Consider the following 25,148-nt stretch of genomic DNA (forward strand, 5'->3'; position numbering starts at 1 on the left):
ACAAAGCCCGGGGAGCCACCTGAGATTAAAGTGTCGGGACTATTGACATCGTAGGAGTTGGCAGGTAAAGTCACCTCTATGGGGTTTAGTAGACCAATCACCAGAGAGCAACACCTCCCCCTGCTGGCTAACAGTGGGAAATAATGCCAATGGTTCAAGTCCAAGTTCTAAAGAAGAATAAGTTGGAAATGTAGCTCAAAAGTAGTAAACGGGATGGGAATGTTAAGATGGTCACCAGCGTCAGATCCACAGGAAAAGGAGGGACAGAGAAACCAAACTAGTCCAGATGAAAGAAGGAACAAAGTAAAGATTTATTGAAGGCAGCACAAGAAGTAGAGAGACAAGAACAAGATGGCGGGCGGGCGGGGGCGGGTAAGAGTTCTGTGTTCATACCGGGTTTTTATGTCTTTGCGCTACAAAAAAAAAAGGTCATTTTCACAGCTCTGGGGGGAGCTTTATTTTTTTTTTAATATTGTATTGTCTTATCAAAATATACATGTTTTGAACGTAAAGTCTTTATAATCCAAATGATTGTGTGGTACAAAAACATGAATATATACAACCAGCAGCCCTCTCCCCCGTATATATATAAAAAAGGAGAAACATAATGTGGTCTACACCGGATTGGGAACGGGAATGATACAGTATCGGCTTGGGTCAGGTGTTGGAATGTGCGTGGGGGTGGGGGGGTGAAGTAACACACTTGAGAAATCACAACACTACAAAACCGCAGAGGGTACTTTGGTCCTCAACAACAACAACAACAACAACGATGACGATAACCGTCTGAAGCTACATGAAGCTTTTTTGTTAAACCATGCATATTTTTTTTTTAATAGAAAAATACACATCTGTATCTATTATACAGAAGCGCTGCGGGAGGCACTGTGAGGAATGTGACCGCGTTTAAGACTTGATGTGATGAAAAAAAGGTGAGGGCGGGTTACGGTGGGCAAAGTGCACTAAAAAAAAAAAAAAAAAAAAAAAAAAATTTTTTTTTTAACTGTCAGATGCCTCCCAGCTGCCCCCGCGTCACAGGTACCATTTACCTGAGTTTAGGGGTGGGATGGTTGGGGGGGGAACATGAAAAAGCCTCATTGGGTGAAGGCACTGCGTTATAAGCGTCCAACCAGACCGCTAAATGCTAACATAAAAAGGCTAAATGAATAGAATATAGGGTGTCCACGTATACGTGAACATATGGCGCTACGTCGCGCGTCTACATTCATAGTTTCTACATACATATTTAGGGATATATGCACACAAATCTTTACAACTTGTGTTTTACCTTCCGTTTGAACCCGAACACACCATGACGTTGTTGTTTTGAGCGATTTGCGTAAGGCAGGCGAGGGAAGTAAGGCACGAGACTGGAGTACGTACAAAGATAGGGAGACAATTACAGTATAGTGAAGCAACTCGGCGAGCACTTCATGAGAATGTAAAAAAAAAAAAGTGCCTCCAAAAAGGCACAGTATGTCGCGGCGGTTCGAAAGGAATGCTGAAGTGTCTTTTAAGCGATTTTGGTCTTTTTTTTTTAAGCGACAGTTCGTAGCTGCCTCGTGTTGGGTGCCAGAGAGCTGGTCCGGGTACGGGTTCGGGTCTTTTATGCTTCGCGCTGATTGGTTGTGCTTACAAGACAATTTCTAAACATAAAAGCGGATAAAAAACATTTAGTGTAAAGACGCTCGTCCCTGAATGGCTAAGCTAAGCTGCTTTGTACGCAAATACAAAATAGTCGTCTGCCCGTCGCTTTAACACCCAAGCACCGTTTTACCTGACTTGAACACCAAAAGAAATATCTGGGTTTGTTTTTGTTTTCACATAGATATATATAAAAAAAGGATGACTTCCAAATAAAAATTAAAAAAAAAATCACAAGAGTTTGATACCTAAACCTAGTGGAGACGGAAAAAGTTTGGAAGTCTAAAGGGAGCAACTTCCTGTAATTGGGAGAATGGTCGCAATCAGGCAGTAAATGGCCTCGGGGAGAGAGAGAGAGACGCATATACAAAAAAAAAAAAAAAGGCACTCAGATGGTGGACTTTGAGAAGGACACTCGAAGGTGGTGGTTCTCTCCCAGGTCGTGGTTGTGGAACTCGATCAGGCATTCGATGGCTTCCTCCACCGAGGCCATCTGGATCAAGGCCATCTTGCGATCGTTTCTGCGTGGAGGAGAGAGAAAAGGTCCGATGCTTAATACAGAACCTCATTGAAGAGGAAAAAATAAAAATAACTTACTGAAAGAACTTGAAGGCTTTGACTGTGGCTCCTGAGCTGGCAAAAAGCCTCTTGAGGTCTTCCTCCACCACAGAAGGCCTATCAGGTCATTGAAGTCATTATGTACACGCTATTCATTTAATAAAAAAATAAAAAAAACTCACGGTATGTTGGACAGATGGAGCGTGGCAGAGGGCGGGAAGATATTGGAGTAATTTTTGGAACCGGGCTTCTTGAAGCGATGCAGTGGCGAGTTGCTGAAGTCCTTTGTCAGGCCCTGGTCCTCCTGGCCCTCCCGCGGCAGCTGCACCGTGGTGTGTTTGGACAACGTCACGCGGATGGCCCTGCCGTGAAGCCGCTGGCCGTTCAGGTGACTAATGGCTGAGGGGGGAAAAACAAGGAACGCCGGCGTGATAAAACAACCAGGACAGATTTCATACTCGCACACAAATGAGCAATTTGCATAGCAAGACCAGAGGTGCATGACAAGCGAAACAGCACCCCCCGGTGGCAAGTTGGTGAATTGCAGTTTCATGAAATCAAGTCTCAGTTCAACTTATTAAATAGGAGGTACACAATAAACGCATAAATTATATCGGCCATATGATACAAGCGCTCCACTCCAGCCGTGTGCCAACATGTTAAGCATGGGGCGACATCGTTAGGGTTAGATAAATCAGACACCCCTAATAAAAAGCCCCCAAAATGCCTTTGATATTCCAAAGCCAAACATTTTAAAATTAGCTTCACACATTAAAAAGCAACTACAGGCGTACTCGAAGCTGTAGCACATTTTCCCCTCAAAGCAGAAAAGGAGCTTCGTGAGGAACGAGGCAACGTAACCAAGATCATGTAGCACGGTGAGCCGCCCATCAACACGAGGCCAGTACGCCATGTTTATTCCAAAGTGGTTGCAACATTAAGGCAACAAGATAAACTTGCCCGCCTCAAACATATCCACCCGACCCACTTTTCAATCCGGGGGAAAAAAAAAAATAAGAAAAAAACTACACATCAAGATGCCGGAGCCCTAGTTCTGAGTCAACGAAATAAATACAAACATAACGGTGCAAAAACTATGTGCATGGAGATACCGCCAAGTACTTTATATATAATTTGACAAAACTATTTCAAGAATAATAAATGTTTTTTTTTTCATTATACTTTTCTTATGTTAAAATCATCATCTCCTCCCTGTAACGGCGACATTCAACGTTAAGACAACTGGACTGGACAAACTACACAAAATACCGTTAATACAGAATGTACTATTTGTTATTGCCGCGACAAAACACCAGAATGTTCCCGGGGTGATGAATACAAGCATGGCAGATGAACGCAAACAAAGCGCTGTGGGGCTAACCTAGCTGAGCCTGGGTGCCATCCGACATCTGGATCAGAGCATTCTCCTTTTTATTGAACAGGATCTTTACTCTCATCACGTCGCCGTACACGCCTGGGAAGGAGAGGAGCACAGGTCAGACGCGGGAGGTGGGGAGGGGGGGCAGGGTTTAGTTTAACAAATAGTCTCTCTCTCACACACAGCCAATCACAGCAGCAAACACAATTTGGAAGGATCTCGGGATGTTGCTATCAAATCTGCTACAGACCGAACCCCGGCTTGATTGGAACTGATGTGGAATATCAGACTAACTCTAAGAAAGGACAGTTGTAAAAATATAAACAAAGTTTTGCTTTGAAAAGGTCAGATTAAAAGGGAAGTAGGGGTAGTTGAATCGGTTTGCTAGCATAAAGTCACTTTGTGTCAATGTGGTAAAACCATGCAGGAGCAGGAAACTACACATGCATAAGCCAACTCTAAAAAGGGGAAGGCATCACACCAGGGGAAGGTCACTGCACAAAAAAAAAAAAAAAGAAAGCTGCAGCATTTGATTTAGTCCGTGTTGTTGCTATGCCACTTTGGGGAAATTCCACAAAAAAACCAAAAAAAAAACGGCATTGCCCATTTTCCTAAATCACAACGTAGGGAAAGCCAATATTTCCATAAATGCATCAGCTTGTCTACCAGAGCGTGATGTTTTTAGAATTTAGAGAACCCACTGAGGGGGACTGCTCTTTTGAAGATAAAACTACTAAAATGTTTTTAAAGCAAATGAACATTTGAATGAAATGCTGCTGCTCTGTGTGGCGCTCTCAGCCTCCATTTCCTCACACACACACACACACATCTCCACCCCCCAACAAAACTAACAACCCAACCCTCTTTTATGCCCACCTAGCCTGATGATAAGCCATCAGTGGTTCAAATAAGTAAAAACAAAGCCAACATGAGACAAGACATGCCCACCTTTGCAGGTAACAGTAGTAATAAAAAAAGGAGATGAAAGGATGATAACGTACCGAAAAGAATAAAGAGGCAGTGTGGCGTAACGCTCTTTAGAGACAGCAGGGGGAGCAGCGGGCCAAAAAGGGGGAGGGAACAGGGACAGGGGAAAAGAGGCGGAGTGGAGGACAGTGGAGTGGAGTCGGGACATGTCCGCAGGCCACAGGCAGCGAGGTCCACAGGAAGGCCACAGTACCATGGTGGAAGGAGAGGCATGAGGGACGGAGAGAATAATGGAGAGAGGACAAGGAGTAGGGGAGTTGATGAGGTGGTGGTGATGGAGTTATGAGTTGTGGACATTTGGGGCAAAAGTCAGTCGGGGGCGCCAATTGGTTTTTGTTTTCATTTTGTGGGTGTAGTCCAAATCGGTGGGGGGGGGGGGGGGGGGGGGCGATGGCCAGGAGAGACAGCCGGGCGGGTGGTTGTAGCAGAAATGGGGGAGGACAGAGGGAACAATTGGTCATGGGGCGTGCGGTCAGTTGGCAAGAGTACAGGTGGGGCGGGGTGGGGGTTTAAAAAAAATAAAGGAGTGGGGGAAGGAGGGAGAGAGAGAGAGAGAGAAAAAGGAAGTAAAAAAAAAACAAGGTCAGTATACACAAAGAAATGTAGTGCTTCAGACAGTAGAACTGGCTAAATTAAAATACACTGTCACTATGGGAACACTAGGAGAAACAGAAGAGAAAAAAAAAAGATTAACAATGAAATACAGAAAAAAGGCAGAGACAATATGTACTTTTCAATGACATGCTACCTTCAAAAGACATTTATATATATGTATATATATATATATATATCACTATGTAAACAGTCACGTCCCAACCCTCTTAATGTACCCACTAAACATGAGCCATATATACGACTGACTAGTTCATACCCGAGTATGTATTTTAAGTATAAACAAAAGGAAGAGGGAAAAGTAATATTGTCTCTCCAAACAACTCAAGAATGATTACAAACTTATGGACAAAAAAAATGAAGATATGGAATGGTAAGTGTTTACAAAAAAAGAAGTTAGTGTACTGAATAAACGTAAAAATTCACAGTGAGCAAAGTGGCAGGTCAGAAAACGCAGCGGGTTTGGTCAAACAGAGGTCCTGAAAGAGAAGTGCTTTTGACTGGATGGCACAAACAAAACAACAAAAGCGATGGCGGTTCTTTGGCTAGTCCCCGTCACATCCACGCGGGGGCGACACCGATCTCCCTACGCAGACAGAGGGGGCGGGCGCTGTGCGCTGCATCTTTTGAGAGAGCCTAGCCGGGTGTTACTGACCTCGGGGTTCAGATTGCTGACCAACAGGACGTTGTGTCCCCCTGCGGCAGCGAGGCCGGCCAGGCTGAGGCGACTGGCGGCCGCCGCCGCCGCCGCCATGCCTCCGTGCCCGACACTCAGAGACGCCAAGGCGCTGGGAATACCAGGCACCGCAAGACCTACAAGGATTCATGTAATACTTGCGTTATTTCATACAAAACTCGAGTCAATGCTCCGAAATGAAATGCACCGACCTGCCGCCTGCTGGATGGCGAAGGCTGGGGGGAAAGCATGAGCGCCACCGTATGGAGATGCAGATATTATACCCGGTGCTGCTGTTGTGAAAGGAAATAAGCGTGTACTTGCAAGTGGTGACTTGTGATTAAGACGGGGGGGGTGGGGAGGTGGGGGGCACCCGCAATGTTACCAAATGCAGCGGCCGCCATGGTCTGGTGGTCAAGGGTTGGCTGGGAATCCGCGTTGGGGAGGTCGGGGCGGGTGTAGTCCCTGCTCTTGTCGTTGTTGTACTTCACATTGAGGCTGGTGAGCTTGGAGTAGCTGATTCTCAGGGTGCAGCAGGCGTTGTAGATGTTCTGCCCATCCAGAGACTTGACAGAAAAGGGGGGGACGCGTGGGATGCCGTCAGATTGTGCGGTGCTAGCGTTAAGAGTACTAAATCCCACTCAGTTTTCAGATCAACATTTGCAATAAAAGTGACGATTGTAACACGTGGATCACTTCCAACGGAATGGAAGAGTTCCTACGCAGTTGTACCAGTCTTACCATTTTAGCGTGATAGGCCGTCATGGCGTCGGCGTACTGGATGAGAGCCTGAAATTGGTTGTTCTTGGTGAAAGTGATGATCTTCAGCACCGTGCCAATCTTGGAAAAGATCTGAGGAGACGCGTGTCAGTCTAATACAAACATGCATATTTGATTCATGACAGCTCAGATAGTACCTGGTGCAACACATCCAGGGTGACCGGGTAAAAAAGGTTCTCCACGATGACTCGGAGAACGGAGCTCTGAGCCGTGGCGCCGGCGAGGCCGCCCGTGTCGGCAGAAATGGCCATGCCGCCGATCCCGCCGCCGTGCAGAGCGTTGACCGCCTGCAGAGCTGCCTGGGCACGCTGGGGAGGGAGAAGACAAAACATCTTAGCGCTGTCGTGACATTTGCCGGCTAAAAGAGTTCTAAAATGATTATATTTGAAACGCAAAAACAAAAGAGTGGCGGCCAAGGCCTCACTCACCACTTGGTTGGGGGAGTTGTCCGTCTTGAGCTCTTTGTGGGTGGAGTACTGCATGTAAATGGGATGGTTTCTGATGACGGGGGTGACAGACGAGTAGTAGCTCACCATGGTCTGAGCGCACTCCTCGCTGTTCAGCTCCAGGAAAGCCTGCAGGGTGCAACAGGAAAAACATGATCCAGCCTTGCAATAGACTCTACCACAGTGGTGTTGTAACAATCATTACATTAAAAAAAAAAAACAACACACGGTTCTGTCCCATCCTTTGAGGAGCGAACCCAGACAGGACAGGGGATCAGGGGATCTATCCATGACTCCGTACCTGGTTTTTCCCTTTCAGCATCAGCAGATTGGTGACTTTCCCAAAGGGCAAACCCAGCCCGATAACCTCAGCCTCGTTTATGTCGCTGGGCAGCTTGCGTACGTGCACCACACGTGATGGAACACCGGGACTGCGGACGTCACCCTTGAATTTTTTGCTGTCGTTGCCATTGGCTGCGAGGGCAAACAAGAAGCAGATACTATCAGGGGGGAGTGAAAAGGCGTTGCTTGCCCGTTTCCTGAATAATGGATTGATTGCCATGGCAACACACACACACACACAACACAGACAAGACAAGCGCTTAAATGAGGCGGCGGTGGGCGAAAGGAACCATCCTTTCATGGCAACCCCCTACCTGAGTTCATGATATAGGGCCCGTTGGATATGCAGGAAGAAAAGAGCTCGTCAGATCCCCTCTGCAGAGAACGAAAACAAAAGGGCTCACTTTAAACATTAGCAATGAACGCACACAAGGGCAGGTGGGGGAGCGGGGCTCTCGCGTTACAGAAACCTTTGTGAGGTGAAACCGGGACGTAACGCGACTCTTGAAAACTTGCTTCAGAAGGAAACACAACCCCCCCCCCCGTCCTACCCGCCCGGCCGTTAACAATGAGAAGACTCGGGTTTGTCATCAGATACGGGGTTACCGCAGTTCATATGTTCATGTGGCGCATTCTCACGGGGAGCCACAACAACCGCACCAGACGAGGGAACGCCAAATGTACCACCATGTAATGCCAAACTACACAGATGACAATCTTCCACGCCGCCAAATGAAAGCCAAGAATCCTGTTTGTCCGGCATGTTGCATATCTACCGTACCGGTCAGCTACACCTCAGTCAAACACTACCAGCAACTCAAAAGCTCTTATCCAGGTAGATGACACCATCTGGACTGGAAGGGTAGTGGAGAAGACCCTGTAAAAGCCCCCCCCCCACCACCATACAATAGCATCCACATGGCGGAGCCATAATGAAGTACAGCAGTCACAAGAAGTGGCTCAATGGACTAAGCTCTACAGCGGGGTGGGGAACCACAATGGAGGTCTTGTTCCAATGAAACTAGGGCCATTGTTTTCATGGCAGAGTGCAAACATATGGAACCCCTTAGGACTCTCGGGGATTTGAAGAGCCGCACAAGAAACGACGACAAAAAAAAAAAGAACCAGCAGTGCAGGTTTGAGAGCATTCTTCAGCAAAATTGCGAATCCGACCTGCAGGCCAGAAGGGAGATTTCCAACCATAGGACTACGTTTAATCCCTAGTTTGTGGTGGTTAATTGGTTCCAGGAAGGAATCCCAATTTATGAAAACGTGTAACATGTTTATGATCTTTTAAATACAGGTTTTAACCGCATTCATCACATCATTTTACGCTTGAAAATGCTTCATGTCAAAAACTATGTCCAAATTGCTTATAACAGGCATACTTTTTCGATTAATAGGCTATAGTAAACCACAAAACAGGGATCAATGTCGCTGGCGATATTTATGAATTTTAATATATACAATTGACCACTGTTTTGCGATAGACCGTGGTCCGTTAGTCAAAACATATTTAAATAACTGCATGATGTCAGTTGTGGCATGTGTGAAGAGAGGGAAAAAACGCCTCACATTCCGTGTGGAAGTGGTGAGTTTTTTTTTTTGCTTCAGTTAAATTTCAGGGTAAAAGTGAGCTCGTCAGCTAGTCTCGAGTAAACAATCAACAGGCATGTAAAAGGCAACTAAAGGGGATATTATTGTGAGTACGAGGCTCTAATTTTGTTAACTGTACTTTCAGGTTTTCTATGCTACAGGCTATTCAGGTCTGGAACCAATCAATCGCTATAAACGACTTTGTATTTTAGTTCATTGCAACAATTACGTAGGATTTGCGTAAATATATACTGTTTTATGGAAACTAGGCTATAGACAACCATAAAACATAGATCATTTATACATTTTTAAAAAGTCAAGAGCGATGTAGCGAGGCAGGGCTAGTGAAAATCTGAAGCCAACCCAAATGCGCACTAAAAGAGCGGATAAAGAAACTGAAACATGGGTGTGGCCTGCCACGGCTTATTGGAACATTTCAAAAAAAGACAGAAGGTGACGTTAACAAAAAGGCGTTGCCTAAAGTCCGTAAACCGGATTGTGCCATTCTGGTCGGGCAGTCCACAATCACATAATCGCTCCAAAAAGGAAGAGAAAAGACAGGAAGACGACAAGACCGGGCCTGCTTCCTGGGTTCTGCTAACTCCCTCCTTGGGACTTGGTGATTACTGCTTCATGGTTAGTTCCCCCCCCCCACTTCCTCATTCCAATAATAGGCACAGAGCTGAGAAGATAATGCATGTGTCAAAACTTGCACACTTTTCAGTGCGCTACACGGAAAACGTGAGCGTCGACATTGTTCTTGTAGCTCGCGGGCGCTGACAGCATAATAACCACCCCTGAGCAAATCACGATGCATGATCGGCTCACTTCCTGAACGTGTTGTGCGGCTTCCTCTCGGGGGCAGTAAAAAAGGAGCTTGGGCTCAAAATGGAGTACCGCGTCATAAACGTCACACCTGGCTTTTGTTAGACAACATCTGAATCTCAATAGGCAACAGTAAAACGAGGGTTGGGGGAGGAGTCACAGGTACATTTTTTTTCTCCCCCATGATCTGCCATGGCAGTCAATGGGGGACGGGGGGGCAGGGTGTCTCACCGGGGGTGTGGAGGGGGAGATTGGAATGTGACCGCGGAATGCCAGACGAATAATTACAAGATTCCAGCAAAGCAGAGAGCTGGAACTGAGCGATTTAAACTCGGGTATACGCTGCCGATCCGGGACTGATACTTGTACTAATATCAAATTGTACATTTTGCGTCCATTTATGAAGAAGCGCCATTGGCTCGGGGGGGCCGCGTGAAGCGAAAAAGTCAGGCCAGGAGCTTCAGTCCATGTTGAGAAACAGGCTCGGCTGAAAGGGGAAGAGGGCGTGGCGTGTGCCCTGCGTGTACCTGTGCCTGTTTAAACAGACCTTTGGCCAAAGGGTGGCTGCAGAACAATGGTCCCGGGCTTCAAACCGCACACCCCCCCCAGGCAAGAACATGCAAGCAAGCTGATTTTGCTCCTTTGAAATGTACAGTATGTAATTATATAAAGAAATTATTTTAAGCAGCAAATCAAAGGATTCAAGGGCCACTTTCTGAGGTTTTGTCATGTGTCAATGTGTACCCAATGACTTGTAATAGTTTTACTTTATTCTCAATATAACTCGCCTAATTTTCCCTCAATTACAACTTTGTGGTTTTAGTTCTCCGATACAAGTTTTAAAATGATACCATGTTATATTTCCCAATTACATTGACACCAAAAGACGTTTTCACTCTCTCGACCAGCTCGTACACGGTCACGCCCGTATAAGAAAGTCACCAGCTCGATGGAGCTGCTGATTTCTCATAAGGCTCGCTGTGATGTCACAGTGAGTCGTCGTTAGGGGGAAAAAAAAGGGCCCAGTTCCAAATGTGTAAACGTCATTTTCTGAAAGTTCAACAACATTTTCGGTCAGAAAAACGGGAAAAAGCGTTATAGATCCACTTTAAAACATGTTCCTATATATTTAAAAATGTTGGCCAAAAAAAAGGCAACCGATGGGAAATAAAGGCTTGCAACAGCAGTTCTGTAATTACAGGGGAAGACTCTCCAGCTACATACGACCAAACCTGCTTATTATATAAAAACTACAAGACGCTGGGTCGCTCTTGGAGCATCGTAATGTATCAGGGGTGTCCAAAGTGCAGCACGGGGGGACATTTGCAGGGCGCTTCACATTTAAGAAATATCATTTTAACAGCAAAACTGCACAAATTCAAAAGTAACATGCAGTAATTAAAGAAAACTCAAAATATTAAAAAAAAACACAAAGTTGTATTTAATTTTTGACACAGTTTAAATATTACAAAAAATATTACGAGAAACAAAACAGTAAATTTGGAAAATTTAGATTGCAGAAATGTGACGAGAAAATATTGTGGGAATAAAAGTAAATTACATGTAAAGGTGAAATAGCTGGAAAAAAATGGAAATGATATCTTATGACAAAAGTCAAAGTGTAGCGGAAACATTTTTGCAATTTTATGAGAAGAAATTTGTAAAATGACGAGGGAAAAAAATCATTTTAGTGGCATAGAAAATCAATATTTTACAAGTCTTAATATTATGAGACACAATCCAAACACACCAGTAATAAAGTTGTACTTTTTGGGAAATTAGTTGGGGTGGGCCATAATTCCACAAAAATAAAGAAATTATGGGAATAAAGTCGAAAACCAGCAAAGATACAAATAATATCGCAACTTTTCTCGAAATACACATCACCACTTAGCATAATTTTACAAAATATCAAATGGAAAGGTTGTATTCTCTTGTTTTTCGGGTCTCAAACATGTGGCCCGTGGCCCGCCAGACATTAGTTTGAGGTCCCCGCCTTGATATGAACGTTTAACGTTTGATATGGATGCTGTATGGTATCATGTACCCAGAAAAAAATATTACATTTGATTCAGGTTCATGTTAAAGGTTAAATAACTTAATAGTTATCCTCCCTATCCGTGTGGAAGTGGTAAGTTTTTGGCTATTTAAGTTGAAAGGAAATAACTTGGAGGCTACCGTTTAGGTCGCTAGCTCTCTAGTTTGCGAGTTAGCATGTGTCTCAAGACCCTGCAGTTGCGCAATATGTTGTAAATAAAAAGAGTATAAATGTGACTATAGTCGTTTTTTGTCATGTCTACAGGGCTCTAATAATGCTTTGGTCATTTTAATCTGAAAAAAATCATTTGTCTACCCACCAACTATATGTGGTTTCTTAAGTTTATTATTATTATTATTATTATATTTATTTATTACTGATTGATTTTCTTTATTCTTGATTTGTTTATTTTTCATCTTATTTTGTGTATAAAAATAAAAAGTAAGATACTTGAGAACTTGTAGAAAATTGGAACCAAAGCAAAGTTTTTTTTTTTGGGAAAACCTGATGCGGCCCAGTCTCACCCAGACCCGAGTTCCAGTGGCCCCCAAGTAAATTGAGTTTGAGACCCCTGATCTGGAAAAGTACAGTACTGGGCAAGATCATGCAACCTGAGAGGGTAGAGGACCAAGAGCTACAGTTTGATTGGACCGGGTCCCCGTGGTGGACCATTAGAGAATCCAAATCCAGGACAAAAGCCACTGAAAGGGTGATGCTTACCTTCGTGCCAACTGATATGTCATGGACACTGCTGTGGAAAAAAAAAAACCAAACGGTTGTCAGTTCAACTGCAAATTCACAGCCATTGCAACTTCTTGGCAGGACACAATATGGTGCATTCAAAGGCGCCAACTTCCTCATTCCAAAAGATGCATACTTAAAAGTCTCAACTTTATTATTATTATTATTATTACATGACATTTCCCAATGAATCAAAGTCCTTACTCGATTTCAGGGACGTAGCCGGATCCCAGAGGGTACAGGTCAGCGTCTAGGCGGCTGTGAGGTTTGAGGATTAAAACAAAAAAAAAAAGCAACTTTAGAATCTCAAAAACTTTTCACATCAAGAAGGAAATGAAACCAGATTGTCTCCAGCAACGGAAAGCGTTTACATTGTCGCCCAAGGAGGACAAGGGACGGAGAGAAGAGGGAAAAACACAAAAAAACAACATATTTGAAGAAGGCTTCGACGAAGACGCCACGCCATAAAGTGACCTTACTGTGCTTAGATATCCTCTGCGAGTAATGTAAAAAAAAAAGATTAAATCAAGGCGACATGTTGGAAGTGAAGACTAGTCGTTAAACATGGCCCTCCATGACAAACATGAATGCGGAAATGAGACACGTTGCTTTAGCTCCACTTACTACTCCCTCCCCGGGAACACTTCTTTCCCCGTCACCGCATCTCAATATCTTTTACCACCGACGTTCGCTCACTTTGTTGAGTCTTTTTTTTAAAAAAAAAAAACGTTCCAGGTAAACTCGTCCATTGGCGGAACTTAACGACAGATGCTAAGAAGCTAGCTTAGCCGTGCTAACTGTTGCATGTTTGAGTGACCGACACACACGCGCGCCCAACAACAAAAAAAAAAAGTAATTTAAGTCCAACTTTCGCATTAAAACAAGCGAGCTCAACGTAAAAGGCGACAAGGCCACGGGTTATAAACATAAAAGTGAGTCCTATCCCGGCTTTGTGTGTGAAATCGAGTTCGAAGAGTGCTTCTTTTCCGACTTACCCGTCCATTGCACAAGAAAAAAACTGCAGGTCTGAGGCGAAGGTAGGGCGGCAGACTTGCTTGATTTTCTTACAAAATGGCTGAACTCGCGGAGGCGAGCCCTGATTCGTCCAGTCACCGCCGAGAACTCCGAGTAGGCGGGGCTTGTCAGATAACGGGGACACCATTGGTCAAAACGGACGTCATTTTTGAAGGGGGAGGGAGTCAATTAAAAATACATAACAGGGCCAACTCGCCAGTCAAAACATTAGGCACACCTGGATAATCTGTGGACAATAGCGGTGTTTGCATAAATAATGATGAAACTATGTTTTGATAGACACTATCAGAAAATTAAAAATAACGTAAAACACCAGACATTACCGTATATATTTATTTATAAACCACTCCAACAGCAACGTCAGAGTTAAATAAAATATCGAAAAATATTAAACCAGAATGAATTATAGCTTGAAAAAGCGACATCAAAGTAAAAGGCATTTTGTTCCAATCGGTTTTAACCCATAAAAGTCGGCAACAAAAATATGTCATATAAAATTGTCATTTCCATCCCGAATTTATGTCAACAAACATTTACACTACTGCATTATTCCACTAGATGGTGCTGTTTTCCCCATTCAAACCCATCTAAAATCCCTGAAAATATCATTAGATTTCAAAAAGACGTACTTAAAAAATATATATTTTTACAGATGTTTTTAGGAATCAGACTTTTTTCAACATAGGGCCAAACATGTGAGTACATTTCAAGGATAAATTTAAGACTAATGTTTTGTTTTTTTTTTAAATTTTGATTGCAGTGGTGTGGAAATGCACTGCAAACGACTGGAATACTTGTAATATATTCTGCCTCCATAATTAATAATTCATAAGAGACACACCTCCCACTACAGAGAGGGGACAGCTGTCGCTTCCTGATAAAAAGTCTACAAAGTAGAAAACATGTAAATAAGGCGCTGGGGATGTTTACATTTGGGGCAAAACTGCATGTTGAAAGTGGTTTACGTTCGCCCTCTAGTGGTGTATGGGTGCAACTGCATCCCGACTTCATCCCTGACTGGACTGTAGAAAGTGAATGAATGAATACTACAAATGACATATTTTTAATTTCATATTTTATTGTTGTGCTACTGAAATAAATTATTTGTCCTCATAATATTACTACTTTATTCGCTAAAATTGTGACTTTTTTCTTGTGACAATATTACTTTTTTATATTAATATTTTGATATAATTGTCATAAAATTACAGCTCTTATTGTTTTTTTTTAATTTTCTAACTGTTTATTATTGTAAATTTTCTTTGTGTAGTCATGAATTTATTCCCATAATATTTTGACTTTATTCTAGTAACTGTATTTTTCTCATATTGGGCATTTTTTTAAAAAACAACATATTTTTTATTGAATATTTCAATAAGTGATAAAGCCAATTAGTATCAACTTTGCTTCCCCCCCCCCCATTTTTTACAAATTAAAAAAATATTTCTTTAATATTTCAACTTTATGCTACTATGACATTATTTTTCTTCATCGACATTATTCTTGAATTTATTTCAAGAATAATATTTTATTTTAAAATGTATTAGTCATGAATTTATTTCCATAATATTTTTACTTTATTCTATTAACTGTATTTTTCTCATATTGGGCATTTTTAAAAAAAACAACATATTTTTTATTAAATCTTTCAATAAGTGAAAAAGCCAATTAGTATGAACTTTGCTCTATTTTCCTCCAATTTTTTACAGATTAAAAAACATTTTTTAAAATTTATTAGTCATGAATTTATTTCCATAATATTTTGACTTTATTCTAGTAACAGTATTTTTCTCATAGTCGGCATTTAAAAAAAAACAATATATTTTTTATTGATTATTTCAATAAGTGAATAAGCCAATTAGTATCAACTTTGCTTGATTTTCCCCCCATTTTTTACAAATTAAAAAAATAATTTTTTAATATTTCAACTTTATGCTACTATGACATTATTTTTCTTCATCAACATTATTCTTGAATTTATTTCAAGAATAATATTTTATTTTAAAATGTATTAGTCATTAATTTATTTCCATAATATTTTGACTTTATTCTATTAAATGTATTTTTCTCATATTGGGCATTTAAAAAAAAAACATATTTTTTATTGAATCTTTCAATAAGTGAAAAGGCCAATTAGTATGAACTTTGCTCTATTTTCCTCCCACTTTTTACAGATTAAAAAACATTTTTTTAAATTTATTAGTCATGAATTTATTTCCATAATATTTTGACTTTATTCTAGTTACAGTGTTTTTCTCATATTGGGCATTTTTTAAAAACAAGATATTTTTTATTGAATATTTCAATAAGTAAAAAAGTCAATTAGTATCAACTTTGCTCTTTTCCCCCCAATTTTTTTTTTTATAAAATTTTTTTTTTCTTTAATATTTCAACTTTATGCTATGACTATTTTTTCCCTCATAATATTGACATTATTCTTGCAAAATTCTTAATTTTATTTTTTGACTTTATTTTTGCAAAATGATTGCTGATTTTTCACTTTTTGCTGTTTATTGTTTTGTTTTAAAATGCGCCGCGGGCCAATAATAAAACCACCACAGGCCACAAACGGCCCCCAGGCCACACGTTGGAATGATTCCACACACCCGGTTTGAGTTAAAGATTTTTTTTTTATTCAGGATTTAACATTTAGACGACGGAATAGATGCATTGGTTCGATGCCGCTGCCGCACGAAGCCTGATTCTATAAAGTACTCCTACACGCACACGTGTGTACTGCATGTACTGCATGTACTGCATAAAATTACAGTATGACAGACGTAGGTTGTGCTGAGGAAAAGGATGAAGAACCAAACGGACAAAGGAAGGCAACGGACAACACAGATGCGGCCATTTTAGTACAAATGGAAAAAGCATGGGCGATATTCCCCGATATTCCCCGATATTCCCTTGGAATGTTACAGCAAGGACCCGAGGCAACGAACGGTCCGTGGACGGCAGACCGGGAGATTAGCACCAGATTTCCGAGACGGAGCTACCTTGAAGATGGCGTGACGTGACAATGAGGTGACAGTGAGGCGTGCGGGTGATGGATGGATCGCCGGCTGTCAATCAAATCAATCAAGGAGACTCGGGGGGGAATACGTTCTCTGCATCAGGATCACATTTGCCCCGCCCCCCTGGGGTTAAGCACTGCCTGTTAGCAAGCTAGCAACTATGCACCGGTTTCCAAAGTCGCTATTCCGTACAAGCAGGCACGTTTCGCCTGGGGTTCTAACCGGGGTCCACAGAATGAGAGTCAAGAGCGCTAGCCATTGAGCTAAAATCCCCGAGTGTTAACTCGATAGCTAGCCACCTGAGTCTCATCTCATTTGGGTCATGGTACAAACAAAACTCTCCCGGATTCTAACCAGGATCAACAAAATGAGAGTCCAAAGCGCTAGCCATTGAGCTAAAATGCCAGAGTCTTAACTCGATAGCTAGACACCTGAGTCTCATCTCATTTGGGTCATGGCACGAACAAAACTCTCCCGGATTCTAACCAGGATCAATAAAATGAGAGTCCAGAGCGCTAGCCATTGAGCTAAAATCCCCAAATGTTAACTCGATAGCTAGACACCTGAGTCTCATCTCATTTGGGTCATGGCACGAACGAAACTCTCCCGGGTTCTAACCAGGATCAACAAAATGAGAGTCCAAAGCGCTAGCCATTGAGCTAAAATCCCAGAGTGTTAACTCGATAGCTAGACACCTGAGTCTCATCTCATTTGGGTCATGGCACGAACAACACTCGCCCGGGTTCTAACCAAGATCAACAAAATGAGAGTCCAGAGCGCTAGCCATTGAGCTAAAATTCCCGAGTGTTAACTCAATAGCAAGACACCTGAGTCTCATCTCATTTGCGTCATGGTACGAACGAAACTCTCCCGGGTTCTAACCAGGATCAACAAAATGAGAGTCCAGAGCGCTAGCCATTGAGCTAAAATCCCCGAGTGTTAACTCGATAGCTAGACACCTGAGTCTCATCTCATTTGGGTCATGGCACTAGTGTAAGTCTCCCAGGTTCTAACCAGGATCAACAAAATGAGAGTCCAAAGCGCTAGCCATTGAGCTAAAATGCCAGAGTCTAAACTCGAAAGCTAGACACCTGAGTCTCATCTCATTCGGGTCACGGCACTAACGTAATTCTCCCGGGTTGTAACCAGGATCAACAAAATGAGAGTCCAAAGCGCTAGCCATTGAGCTAAAATCCCAGAGTGTTAACTCGGTAGCTAGACACCTGAGTCTCATCTCATTTGGGTCATGGTACGAACGAAACTCTCCCGGGTTCTAACTAGGATCAACAAAATGAGAGTCCAAAGCGCTAGCCATTGAGCTAAAATGCCCAAGTCTTAACTCGATAGCTAGACACCTGAGTCTCATCTCATTTGGGTCATGGCACGAACGAAACTCTCCCGGGTTCTAACCAGGATCAACAAAATGAGAGTCCAAAGCGCTAGCCATTGAGCTAAAATCCCAGAGTGTTAACTCGATAGCTAGACACCTGAGTCTCATCTCATTTGGGTCATGGCACGAACAACACTCGCCCGGGTTCTAACCAAGATCAACAAAATGAGAGTCCAGAGCGCTAGCCATTGAGCTAAAATTCCCGAGTGTTAACTCAATAGCAAGACACCTGAGTCTCATCTCATTTGGGTCATGGCACGAACGAAACTCTCCCGGGTTCTAACCAAGATCACCAAAATGAGAGTCCAGAGCGCTAGCCATTGAGCTAAAATCCCAGAGTGTTAACTCGATAGCTAGACAACTGAGTCTCATCTCATTTGGGTCATGGTACTAACGTAAGTCTCCCGGGTTCTAACCAGAATCAACAGAATGAGAGTCAAGAGCGCTAGCCATTGAGCTAAAATTCCCGAGTGTTAACTCGATAGCTAGACACCTTAGTCTCATCTCATTTGGGTTATGGCACGAACGAAACTCTCCCGGGTTCTAACCAGGATCAATAAAATGAGAGTCCAGAGCGCTAGCCATTGAGCTAAAATCCCCAAGTGTTAACTCGATAGCTAGACAACTGAGTCTCATCTCATTTGGGTCACGGCACTAACGTAAGTCTCCCAGGTTCTAACCAGGATCACCAAAATGAGAGTCCAGAGCGCTAGCCATTGAGCTAAAATCCCAGAGTGTTAACTCGATAGCTAGACAACTGAGTCTCATCTCATTTGGGTCATGGTACTAACGTAAGTCTCCCGGGTTCTAACCAGAATCGACAGAATGAGAGTCAAGAGCGCTAGCCATTGAGCTAAAATTCCCGAGTGTTAACTCGATAGCAAGACACCTGAGTCTCATCTCATTTGGGTCATGGCACGAACAAAACTCTCCCGGATTCTAACCAGGATCAATAAAATGAGAGTCCAGAGCGCTAGCCATTGAGCTAAAATTCCCAAATGTTAACTCGATAGCTAGACACCTGAGTCTCATCTCATTTGGGTCATGGCACGAACGAAACTCTCCCGGGTTCTAACCAGGATCAATAAAATGAGAGTCCAAAGCGCTAGCCATTGAGCTAAAATGCCCGAGTCTTAACTCGATGGCTAAACACCCGAGTCTCATTTGGGTCACGGCACGAACAAAATTCTACCGGGTTCTAACCAGGATCAAGAAAATGAGAGTCAAGAGCACTAGCCATTGAGCTAAAGTCCAGACTGTCAACTCGATGGCTAGCGTTACTCTTAAGGTGTCAGGGAGTGAGGTGGCTGGCACCCTTTGCACTCACCCCCAAAACCTGAGTCTCATTTGGGTCATGGCACTAACGTAACTCCCCCGGGTTCTAACCAGGACCAGCAAAATGAGAGTCAAGAGCGCTAGCCATTGAGCTAAAGTCCAGACTGTCAACTCGATGGCTAGCGTTACTCTTAAGGTGTCAGGGAGTGAGGTGGCTGGCACCCTTTGCACTCACCCCCGAAACCTGAGTCTCATTTGGGTCATGGCACTAACGTAACTCTCCCGGGTTCTAGCTAGAGCGCTAGCCATCGAGCATTTGTACATCCGGTACAAATAGCGAAAAAGGAGGACCGGTGCGACCCCTGAATCCCACTGAGTCGGTCGCGGCTCAGTTGCGTCCGTCGGAAGCATTCCGGAATATTGAAATCCCTGTCTTGGAAAGAATCGGTTTTTGGTAACTAACCAGACATCGGAGCGTTCCTGGTTTGTGGGTTTCGGCGTCAGTGTCAGCGGTACTTTGCGGCAAACCGGATTGAATCAGGACCGGAGCCGCAAAGGATTCAGTGTGACCCCCGAGGTCCAACTCCTTCGCACGGAAGCTACCAGGTTGTCGGACATTTTGACACAGAAGTCAAATTGAACGATTGGTTCCAGATTGGAACCAGTTTGGAAACGGTTCAGTCGCGGTTCCAAGCCGTCGGAGCGCTTTGTTCCGGAGTTGATCAGCCAATCAACAAAGTCAAATTACAGTAGCAACAGATTTTATTTGATCATAAAGACACACAAAAAGCGTTTATGAGCCGCGCAAGCCGGACCAAATCTGGATCCAAACCCCTTGGATTTACATTCATGTGAAAGGTGATAGCGCATATTGAATCGACTTAACAGTGACAAGACAGTCCAAACAGTTACAATGCTTCATGCAGTGCTACCTCATCAAAGAGTCACATGGAGTCAAAAAAAAAATGGCCGAAGCCACGCCCGTTCCCGGTAGGGGATGATGGGAAAAGCGGCGATGTTCATGTACATATATCACATATATAGCCCATAATAGTCAAACCTTCAACAATAGCATTAATAATCCAAAACGTGTCGTCATGGTGCTGGGATTCTGAGGGTGCGTTCACACTGGTCACGAGGAACGCAGCTTGCGCACCAAACAAATGGATCGAGGGATGGGGACTTGAGTGCGGTTCTCAAATGTGGACATCAGAAAATAAGCTTTTTATTCAACCCAGTAGATGGCTTTTGCTTTGTTATACTTGACTTCTGCTCTTAAAAGTATATTTTAGAAGCTTTTGGTGAAATTCAAAATGCTAAAATTAGCAAAATATAAAAAAGAATTCAAACCAGAACACATTCCAAGCCAAAATGCCGGTTTGGAATATTTCATTTATATTACGAAATATGTCATGAAAGCTCTTTAAACATATATTTTAGAAGCTTTTGGTGAAATTCAAAATGCTAAAATTAGCAAAATATAAAAAAAAAATACTACAGAATTCAAACCAGAACACATTCCAAGCCAAAATGCCAGTTTGGAATATTTCATTTATATCACGAAATATGTAATGAAAGCTCTTTAAACATATATTTTAGAAGCTTTTGGTGAAATTCAAAATGCTAAAATTAGCAAAATATACTAAAAATACTAAAGAATTCAAACCAGAACACATTCCAAGCCAAAATGCTGGTTTGGAATATTTCATTTATATCACGAAATACGTCATGAAAGCTCTTTAAACATATATTTTAGAAGCTTTTGGTGAAATTCAAAATGCTAAAATTAGCAAAATATAAAAAAAAATACTAAAGAATTCAAACCAGAACACATTCCAAGCCAAAATGCCGGTTTGGAATATTTCATTTATATCACGAAATACGTCATGAAAGCTCTTTAAACATATATTTTAGAAGCTTTTGGTGAAATTCAAAATGCTAAAATTAGCAAAATATAAAAAAAATACTAAAGAATTCAAACCAGAACACATTCCAAGCCAAAATGCCGGTTTGGAATATTTCATTTATATCACGAAATACGTCATGAAAGCTCTTTAAACATATATTTTAGAAGCTTTTGGTGAAATTCAAAATGCTAAAATTAGCAAAATATAAGGAATACTAATGAATTCAACCCAGAACACATTCCATGCCAAAATGCCGGTTTGGCATATTTCATTTATATCATAAAATACGTCATGAAAGCTCTTTAAACATATATTTTAGAAGCTTTTGGTGAAATTCAAAATGCTAAAATTAGCAAAATATAAAAAAGAATTCAAACCAGAACACATTCCAAGCCAAAATGCCGGTTTGGAATATTTCATTTATATCACAAAATACGTAATGAAAGCTCTTTAAACATATATTTTAGAAGCTTTTGGTGAAATTCAAAATGCTAAAATTAGCAAAATATACTAAAAATACTAAAGAATTCAAACCAGAACACATTCCAAGCCAAAATGCTGGTTTGGAATATTTCATTTATATCACGAAATATCTCATAAAAGCTCTTTAAACATATGTTTTAGAAGCTTTTGGTGAAATTCAAAATGCTAAAATTAGCAAAATATAAAGAATACTAATGAATTCAACCCAGAACACATTCCAAGCCAAAATGCCGGTTTGGAATATTTCATTTATATCACAAAATACGTCATGAAAGCTCTTTAAACATATATTTTAGAAGCTTTTGGTGAAATTCAAAATGCTAAAATTAGCAAAATATAAAAAAAATACTAAAGAATTCAAACCAGAACACATTCCAAGCCAAAATGCCGGTTTGGAATATTTTATTTATATCACAAAATATCTCATAAAAGCTCTTTAAACATATATTTTAGAAGCTTTTGTGGAAATTTTAACTGGTAAATATAGCCAAATATAAATTAAACCACAGCATGTTGGTTTGGAATATTTGACTTACATCACGTAGTATGTCAGGAAAGCTCTTTAAAAATCTATTTTAGAAGCTTTTGGTGAACTTATAGCTAATAAACATAGCGGAATATAAAACAACAAACATATCCAAACCAGGAAATGTAAGGCATTATGTCTGGAAAGTATATTTTAGAAGCTTTTGGTGAAATTGAAGATGGTCAAAGGAGCAAAATCTAGAAAACCCTGAAGATGGGGTTTTGGTTGGGAATATTTTAGTGCTTTAAAAGTATATTTTAGAAGCTTTTGGTGAAATTGAAGATGGTAAAAGGAGCAAAATCTAGAAAACCCTGAAGATGGGGTTTTGGTTGGGAATATTTTAGTGCTTTAAAAGTATATTTTAGAATCTTTTGGTGAAATTGAAGATGGTCAAAGGAGCAAAATCTAGAAAAACCCCGAAGATGGGGTTTTGGTTGGGAATATTTTAGTGCTTTAAAAGTATATTTTAGAATCTTTTGGTGAAATTGAAGATGGTCAAAGGAGCAAAATCTAGAAAACCCTGAAGATGGGGTTTTGGTTGTGAATATTTTAGTGCTTTAAAAGTATATTTTAGAATCTTTTGGTGAAATTGAAGATGGTAAAAGGAGCAAAATCTAGAAAACCCTGAAGATGGGGTTTTGGTTGGGAATATATTAGTTATGTCACAAAAGTGCTTTAAAAGTATATTTTGGAAGCTTTTGTGGAAATTTTAACTGTAATTTTAACGCATGTGTTCTGTGGTCACATGACAAAAACATCAGGTGTTTTTTTTTTTTTTTTTTTTTTTTTTTTAAACGTTGTTGTGCGCAGACCAGACCGCGTAACCAACGAGTATGAACGCATCCTCAGCGCGGAAGCGGCGGTTAGTGAAATTAAGCGGCGGGCGATGGGTGAGCTGGTGCGGGTGATGGTGTACACACACACACACACACGGAACCGCAAAAAAAAACAAAAAAAAACAATAAATACACTGTATAAAACATAATTTCATATGAATATATTAAAATACTATTTCAAATAATATTTCGGACAATATTGCAATATGAAATCGGCTGATAAATAGCTGCTAGGCCTACACAGAGATATCATATTTTTATATATATATTTATATTTATATATATTTTGAAGCATCAGTTTTTTTTTTTGTGGGAATGAATTTTAGGTTTTTCCGCCCCCCCACCCCTGTTTTTTTTTTTTAAGCGGGCAGCAGTACAATCCGGAGAGCTTTTTTTTTTTTTTTTCATATCATCTCCCTCCCGATAACGATAACAACAAAGCTACAGTACACAGTCGCATAATCATAATCATAATAAAGATACCCAATACAATAGAAATGTCAAGACAATAAAAATAGAAAAATATCAATAGAAATGAAAAGTGGAATACATACGCAGACTAAAGTGTACTTTACGAGTCTTTTGTTGTTTTTGGCTCTCATTGGTCAATTGTACGGTCCTCATACACACACACATGAAGCTAGGGTACACACATCTGCAAATACAGACACATGCAGTGGCACACACACACACATACAACACACACACACACACACGCACGCACACGCACACAGATCACATGACAACGCAGCACTTGCAGGTCTGTTTCTTCTCCCGGTCTTTATCGCCTTCCTCCCCGCCGCCGTTGGCCTTTTCCTTCTCCGCCATGCTCCCATTGGGCGGGGCCTGGTCCTGGGTGTCGGCCGCCCCCGCCGGCTTGGCCTCCCCGTCCTCGATCACCACAAACTCGGCCTTCACGTTGCCGTCGGCGCCATCCACGCCCGGCGCCGTGCGGCTCTCCTGCTCCTCCTCCACCGTCTTGTAGCCCATGAAGACCAACGTGACCGGGTTCTCGGCGCTGGCCTGGTCCGGGCTCGGGCCCAGCAACTTCGCCTCCATGCCGGCCACCTCCCTTTTAGGGGTCTGCGCTACGCCGTTCTCTCCTTCGGGGGGCGGCAGAGACAACGAGGAAAACAAGGAATATTGTTTTCACGACAGGAGACCGTTAATGGTTTTCCGGGCGTCTAGGGGAACGGCACGAGCAAGGGAAGTTGCTATGGTTTCCTCTCCTAATTGCCGGTCGCCGTGGCAACCGGACTTACCTCCATTTTCTTTGGCCACGCCCTTGTTGGCTGGCACGCCGGTCTCCAGTTCTTCAATCTCTTGCTCCAGCCTAAGTCACGCAAACACGCAAACACGCAAACACGCAAACACGTAAACACGTAAACACGCAAACACGTACTGTAATATCAAATCAGTGGTTGTCAAAAATAAAAATATACACTTAACTGTATGTACAGTGGGGAAACAAATATTTGACCCCCCCATAAAGATATGGACCAACAGTACAGAACCTTTATAATCTTATAATAACAGAAGGACACACAATGTTAATTAAATCCAGAAAAAAATCAAATAATATTTCACATCGCTTAACACATTTTGTAGATGATATTATCACTATTATTATTAATTTAATTTAATTTGATGTAATTTAATGTATTTTATTTTATTTTATTTGAATGTAATTTTAATTTAATTTCAAACATTTTATTTTATTTTAATTTAATGTAATTTTATTTTATTTTATTCTAATTAAATTTTTAAGCTTAATGATGATCCACTAAATGAAATGCAAATATCTCTTAACGACTTTTTACAGTCTTTTATTTTGTTTTATTAATTTTATTTAATTTATTGTAATTTTAATTTAATTTCAATTATTTTATTTTATTTTATTTTATTTTATTTTATTTTATTTTATTTTATTTTATTTTATTTTATTTTATTTTATTTTATTTTATTTTATTTTATTTTAATTTAATGTAATTTTATTTTATTTTAATTTTTAAGCTTAATGATAATCCACTGAATGAAATGCAAATATCTCTTAACG

At 41.3% G+C, this 25,148-nt stretch overlaps 2 protein-coding genes across 5 annotated transcripts in view; both read right to left on the minus strand.

The window, feature by feature from the left end:
* Window positions 1-429: 429 nt before the first annotated feature.
* Window positions 430-13,719, minus strand: ptbp1a (polypyrimidine tract binding protein 1a). Of its 4 annotated transcripts, none has more exons than XM_058056133.2 (16): window positions 13,619-13,719; window positions 12,828-12,881; window positions 12,603-12,633; window positions 7,738-7,798; window positions 7,383-7,555; window positions 7,064-7,210; window positions 6,773-6,943; window positions 6,597-6,707; window positions 6,241-6,421; window positions 6,068-6,145; window positions 5,835-5,992; window positions 4,582-4,615; window positions 3,584-3,676; window positions 2,385-2,601; window positions 2,242-2,319; window positions 430-2,165 (listed from the first exon to the last, which is right to left on the minus strand). In XM_058056133.2, exons 1-16 carry the CDS (start codon window positions 13,624-13,626, stop codon window positions 2,033-2,035), a joined length of 1,728 nt encoding a protein of 575 aa, XP_057912116.2. In that variant the 5' UTR covers window positions 13,627-13,719; the 3' UTR covers window positions 430-2,032. The 4 variants fall into 4 exon arrangements, with proteins under 4 accessions (XP_057912116.2, XP_057912115.2, XP_078655371.1 ...); XM_058056132.2 differs by having other exon boundaries at window positions 6,068-6,148; XM_078799245.1 differs by lacking the exon at window positions 13,619-13,719 and adding an exon at window positions 13,248-13,316 and having other exon boundaries at window positions 6,068-6,148.
* A 10,077-nt stretch (window positions 13,720-23,796) lies between these two features.
* The window catches only part of palm1b (paralemmin 1b), a 30,428-nt gene continuing 29,076 nt past the window's right edge, over window positions 23,797-25,148 (minus strand). Inside the window, exons 5-6 of the mRNA XM_078799246.1 lie at window positions 24,355-24,425; window positions 23,797-24,195 (exon numbers count right to left, since the gene is read on the minus strand). Coding sequence (XP_078655372.1) covers window positions 23,828-24,195; window positions 24,355-24,425 — 439 coding nt within the window. The 3' untranslated portion in view covers window positions 23,797-23,827. The remainder of the gene's footprint in view (window positions 24,196-24,354; window positions 24,426-25,148) is intronic.

Source organism: Doryrhamphus excisus, linkage group LG19 (genome assembly GCF_037039965.1).
Source record: "Doryrhamphus excisus strain RoL-2023G ecotype Guam linkage group LG19, RoL_Dexc_Guam_v1.1, whole genome shotgun sequence".
Taxonomy (NCBI): Eukaryota; Metazoa; Chordata; class Actinopteri; order Syngnathiformes; family Syngnathidae; genus Doryrhamphus; species Doryrhamphus excisus.

Coding starts and splice junctions, on each gene's coding strand:
- ptbp1a (XM_058056132.2), bottom strand. Junction 7,556..7,737: donor GCCCTATATCATGAACTCAG/GTAGGGGGTTGC, acceptor TTGCCCTCGCAG/CCAATGGCAACGACAGCAAA. Junction 6,944..7,063: donor ACAACTCCCCCAACCAAGTG/GTGAGTGAGGCC, acceptor CTCCCTCCCCAG/CGTGCCCAGGCAGCTCTGCA.